This window comes from Eublepharis macularius, chromosome 4 (assembly GCF_028583425.1).
Source record: "Eublepharis macularius isolate TG4126 chromosome 4, MPM_Emac_v1.0, whole genome shotgun sequence".
Lineage (NCBI taxonomy): Eukaryota > Metazoa > Chordata > Lepidosauria > Squamata > Eublepharidae > Eublepharis > Eublepharis macularius.
This window is the reverse complement of record NC_072793.1, coordinates 7243144-7249073: the sequence shown is the minus strand read 5'-3', so window position 1 is coordinate 7249073 and position 5930 is coordinate 7243144. Positions and strand designations below refer to the sequence as shown.

Below are 5930 nucleotides of genomic sequence, written 5' to 3'. Positions count from 1 at the left end.
GGAACTACAATGCCAAGACCACGGCAATACAGCCCGGAAAACCCCCAACAACCATCGTTCTCCGGCCGTGAAAGCCTTCAACAATACAATGCAGAGGGACTTACGTTCTGAAAAATGTGTATAGTGTCAGACTATGGAATCCATGTTATCTAGAGTCCGTCTCCCCCCTTCTGCAAGAAGCTAAGTTTCTTGATTCCAAAAGGTTTATTGAAAGACAGCATTCAAGATACAAGTGTCCATATTTCAAGGCCTAAACGGAACTTGACTGAACCAAGGCATTGTTGAGAATGAGATACAAAACGAAACCTGTGATACATCAAACCCTTCATTCCCAGCCTCCCCCCATAGTTCTGTATGATGAGAACGTGGACGTGGGAAGGCTCGGGCTATCAAGGTCTCTGGCTGAAGAGACAGATAAGAGGTATTCTCTCCCATGGAAAATGCGGTCAAAACAACATCTGGACCTGGAGGGAGAAAAAGGCTAAACAACTACAGATTAAACATGGCGTAACTCTGGTTAAGAAACTGCACATTATATGAGATCCGGACATAAAGAATTGTTTTTACACTGAGAGTTATTTCACAGCATAACCAAGTATATGTGGTTGAACGAGTGCCTGGAACAAAGGGGCATGTATGTGCCGAAGCTTTATTTCAGAGAAGTTTTCCTTTTCAATCGCAACCCAGGTCTCTCTCATTGGCGAGCAGCCATCAAATATAAGTTTCCATGTTGGAGACCAGACTTGCTGCCAGAGGTAGGTCCAGCTTGAACGATCAGCAGCGACATGTTCCAGGAAAATATAAGCTCCACCCTGAGGAAAGCAATGGAATGTTTCAACCAAATAATGCCAAATCCAGGATATCGTGTGCATTATATAATTGTTTGGTGTGCTTTAAAATTATGCTTATGAGGCACTTCTGTTCCCCCAAGTTTTCTTCTAACACCAAAAGTTCAAGCTTAGACAACATCTACTAACTTCTCCCGTATGTTGGTTGCCTATCTCTAGTAAACATCCTCTGGCTGTTGGCTGAGTTCCTGGAATGTTCACAAAGTGAAGGGGTAGGACAGTTATGAAATGTGCTTGCAGTTAAGGTAGTAATTGTGAGAGAAACAGTCTGCTGATCTCTGAAGGGTAAAAAAATATCTTGCACAGAGCCTATAGGCAAGAGGGATTATGCACATGAAGCAGAAAGGCGAGGGGCATTAAAGCCAGAACAGTGTTGCCTAGAGAAAGGTGTTGGGGCAGAAGCAGGGCTTTTTTTCAGCTGGAATGCGGTGGAACAGAGTTCTGGCACCTCTCAAAAATGGTCACATGGCTGATGGCCCCGCCCACCGATCTCCAGACAGAGGGGGGTTTAGATTGCCCTCCCCGCCGCTCGGTGGAACCCTTGTTCCAGATGACCCAAAGTGACATCATTGTGTGGTCCTGTGCTGGCAACCCACTGTGTTCCACCACCTCTTTTCCTAGAAAAAAAAGCCCTGGGCAGAAGTAAGGAACAAAGGTACATATTACCAGAGGTAGCAAAAAAAAGTAAAAAGAGTCAGGACGTTTTTGCTGCCTTTGGTACTACAAACCTCTGCTCTTGGTTTTTCGCTTCTTCTTTTGGCAGAAGAAAGGCGTCAGGGGGGCTGCTGTGGCCAACCATGCTCCCGCATAGTGGCACACGCAGAAGACTCTTGTTAATTCGAGGAGCTAGTGCAGTCTGCCACAGTTCCTCCATCCCGTGCCCAGATGGCTCTGCAGACCAGGCCTGAACATTCTTTAGCTAGGAGAAAGGACAACTGAGGGGTGACATGATAGAGGTTTACAAGATTATGCATGGGATAGAGAAAGTAGAGAGAGAAGTATTTTTCTCTCTTTCTCACAATACAAGAACTCGTGGGCACTCATTGAAAGTACCGAGCAGTCGGGTTAGAACGGATAAAAGGAAGTACTTCTTCACCCAAAGAGTGATTAACACATGGAACTCACTGCCACAGGAGGCGGTGGCAGCTTCAAGCATAGACAGCTTCAAGAGGGGATTGGATCAACTTAGGGAGCAGAGGTCCATCAGTGGCTATTAGCCACAAGGTATAGATGGAACTCTCTGTCTAGGACAGTGATGCTCTGTGTTCTTGGTGTTTGGGGGGGGCAATCAGTGGGAGGGCTTCTAGTAGAGATGGGCATGATTCCCAAAAAATTAACAATCCGGCTGATCGTGGATCAGTGCCGGCGACGATCCCGAATTAACAATCCACACCGATCATCTCCAGTTCCCGATCCGTGGATCGTGGATTGTGGAGGCCAAAGGGGGGCGCGCTGCTATTCCCAGCTATGTGGAAGGTGGGTGGTGGTGGCGGCCGCCGGGCCCAGCGGGCCCAGGGAGACAGTGATGAGTTGCCTCCCCTCAGGGAAGGGATGTTCACATACACACACAAACACACTTAGAGCAGAGAGGGGGAAAGTTTTTAACCTGGCAATGAGCCGCCTCCCCTCAGGGAGGGGACATTAACACACACACACACACACACACACACACACACACACACACACACACACACACACACACACACACACACACACACACTTAGCGTAATGGGGCAGAAACGTTTTTAACCCTTCCCTGCCTCTCCAAAAAGAGAGAGAGAGAGAGACCCCGTTAACATGTTTCAGGCAACTTTTTAAAAAAAGCAGGGACAAAATCCTCCATTCCTCCCCACCTGATTTTAAAAGCAAGCAGCCGGTCTTCCAAAAGCATAAACACACACACAGAGCCATGAATGAGGTTTTCCCACAAAATACAGTGTTTTAAAAGCAGGTTAAAAACAGAGAGTGACAGACGGAAAAACAGCCATTCCTCCTAAAAAGTCCCATTTTTTAAAAAAGCAAAAAACATTTGTGTGCCCATGGCTACAGAACACCTCCTTCCCCTTCCCTCCCCTGGGTGTCTCCTCCCAACTGATGAGTGCTTTGCTGCTCTGTGATTGGAAGGAAGCCCTGCTGATCAAGGAAAGCTGGGCTTCCATTCGGGTTTCCAGGGCGACAGAAGGAGGGCAAACACTGCTCAGGCTGTGATTGCTAGCGCCTGAGTGTCTGGATCCCCGATCCGAGCGCAAACGCCCCGATACAGGCCCCTCTCGATTTCTGGATCATTGGGTGTGGCCGATCGCGATCTGCTTGGTCACGATTGCGCGATTGCTGTTATCGTGGTTTTTTTCCAATTGTAATGTGGATCACGCCCATCTCTAGCTTCTAGTGTCTCTTCCCCACTGGCAGACCTCCTGATAACACCTATTTCTTGGCCACTATGTGACACAGAGCGTTGGACTGGATGGGCCATTGTCCTGATCCAACATGGCTTCTCTTATGTTCTTGTTCCTTTCTGTTCTGGCAATATAAACATCTTAGAAGTCTCTTTTCCCCCTTTATGTCCATTTATCTAATTACTGTATCTTGTTAATGCATTTGGAAGTGGGATTGTTTAAACTGTGCACCTGGTACAAGAGTTTTAGAGAGGATAAGTAACGTTCTTCATGTTGGATGCTTGCCCGCGTATTGCTTATCAGTGGGCCTTGAATATATCACTCATGTCCAAGGACAATTAAGGGGCAAGCACGTATACAGCCAAGTAACTTAAAAATCTATGTAAGTGTTAGTCAGAAGCAGGGATCCACCCATTGTAGTCTCCAGGGGTTCATGACAGGAGTATAGGGACGTAAGTATACTCTATGTCTATTCTCTGCTTTGTACATTTTTCCTTCTTAGAAATTACTGGGGGGATTTAATCAATCTGCTTCAATCAATCTGCATCAAACACTTACGTGCTTGTTGTCAGCAAATCCAAAAGAACTGTTTGCCCCTTGGCAAAACATGCCCCCCTGCCCTGCCGCCCAAACTTCCTCTGGGTCTCCACCACTCCTATACAAAAATTAATATGGAACCAAATCACATGATTTGCTCTTAGTGTGAAATTGGATAATAATTGGTTATGTCCATGTGCACCATACATCCCCACACCACGTTCCATTTCTCACATTTGTATCCCACGCTTCCTCTACGGGACTTGGGGTAACATATACTTTTTATCACTATAACCACTATGAAGTAGATTAGGCTAAGAGAGAGTGACTGTTGCAAGGTCACACCTTCGTTCCTATAAAAAAAAGGGCTGCTGAATTTATATCTGCTCATCAGATATAACTTGGGCCTCCATTACTGTCCTTCTCCCACCCCTTTAGCAGATCTATAAAGAGGCAGGTGTCCGGTCTGGTGTACTGGTTAGAATGTTGGACTAGGATCTGGAGAACCCAGATTCAAATTCCTACTGTGCCATGGAAGTTTGCTGGGTGACCTTGGGCCAATCACACACTTTCAGCCTAACCCACCCCGGCAGGGTTATTATGATGATAAAATGGTGGAGAGGAAACTATGTAAGCAGCTTCGGGTCCCCACTGGGAAGAAAGGTGGGATATAATTGAAGTAAATAAATACAAATAAATTAACCACAATTTAGAAACCAAATCGTGGTTTGAGCATCAAAAAATACAGGCAAATCAGGATTTACAGCTGCTGTTTTATTTTTTTCTCACCTGTTCATTATTCAGATTTCTATACTGCAGAGACTTCTGGAGGCAGATCGCCAGTGGCAGCTATGGCTTGCCAGTTCAGACAATGTACCGAAATGTCGTTTACAAACTCATTTCAGTCCATGGCTTCTGATTCTGATTTACGGGCCAATCGCAAACCATGGTTTATTGATTCAAATATTGTCAGAACATGGGTAGACCACTTTAGCAGTGATTTGATATAAATTGAAGTTATGTTTTAAAAAAAAGCTGGCAAGGCACGTCAAAATCTACACACAGCCTTTTTTGCTGCCTGACATGTCTTTCTTCAAATACTTACCGACTTGAGCACTCTGCAGACTTCTTTCAAAACACCTTCTACGTTCTTCACACTGCACAGGACCAGAGTAGAAACGACAACATCCACAGAGGCATCGGCTACCTGACTCAAGTCCTCTCCTGAGGCCACAATGAACTGGTCGAATTGGAGATGCTGATTCCGGGCCATGCTTTTAGTTAGACTCTGCCGAAAGTGGGGGTTAGGATCTGTACAGATGACTCTGCAATTGGGCGGAAAGAACTGGAAGTTGGTGCCGGCCCCACAGCCTATCTCCAGCACGGTCAGTTTCCCTGAAGGATCTGCAAATTCCATCATGTTACGGAACAAGTCCTGTTTCTGTCTTGACATTTTCCGATTGTAGATGACAGCATACTTCTCCATGGTAAAAGGAAAGAAAAACTTTTTGCAGAAGGGCTCCCATAGTCCCAAGTAGGATAGCACATACACCGGCAGGGCGAGCAACTGGAGGCAGAGTGTGAGAAACAAAACCATAACTTCTGCCATTCTTAATCAGACGTAGAATCAGTAGCTTCCGTTTTTGTTTCCTTGAAGTTTATGTCAAAGAATAGAAGCTGCTGAAACAATTTTGAAGTTCCTATTCCTTCAAAAAGTTAAGTACTCACATTTGTTTTATTCGTTGCTTCCAATAAGGAGCCCAGGCAAAGTAGTAATGAAATACTACGCTCCAGTTTCACAATCTCCCTATGACTCAAATTATGTAAACTGCCTGATCCTTTGAAAACAGGCTAGGCTGTTTGCATCTGAATGGAAGAATGGTACCGTGGGAGGGAGTGTAACTCCTTCCTCTCTGCTTTCCAGCTCAGTTTGGTGTAGTGGCTAAGAGGCGGCAGGACTCTGATCTGGAGAAGTCCTCCGCTTGAAGCCAGCTGGGTGACCCTGGGTCAGTCACAGTTCTCTCAGAGCTCTCTCAGCCCCACCCACCTCACAGGGTGATTGCCATGTGGAAATAATAGCACACATTGTAAACTGCTCTGAGTGTGGCAGTAAATTGTCCTGAAGGGCAGCATGTTGTTGTTAAAGTGG

General features: G+C 45.8%; 1 protein-coding gene across 1 annotated transcript; it reads right to left on the bottom strand.

Moving 5' to 3' along the window:
- Positions 1-480: 480 nt before the first annotated feature.
- Positions 481-5584, bottom strand: LOC129328302 (putative methyltransferase-like protein 7A). The gene is made up of 2 exons (XM_054977273.1): positions 4887-5584; positions 481-812 (listed from the first exon to the last, which is right to left on the bottom strand). Exons 1-2 carry the CDS (start codon positions 5388-5390, stop codon positions 576-578), a joined length of 741 nt encoding a protein of 246 aa, XP_054833248.1. The 5' UTR covers positions 5391-5584; the 3' UTR covers positions 481-575.
- Between the last annotated feature and the right edge of the window lie 346 nt (positions 5585-5930).

Coding starts and splice junctions, on each gene's coding strand:
- LOC129328302 (XM_054977273.1), bottom strand. CDS start 5,390: ATGGCAGAAGTTATGGTTTTGTTTCTCACACTCTGCCTCCAGTTGCTC. Junction 813..4,886: donor TCTGCAGAGTGCTCAAGTCG/GTAAGTATTTGA, acceptor TGCTTTCCTCAG/GGTGGAGCTTATATTTTCCT.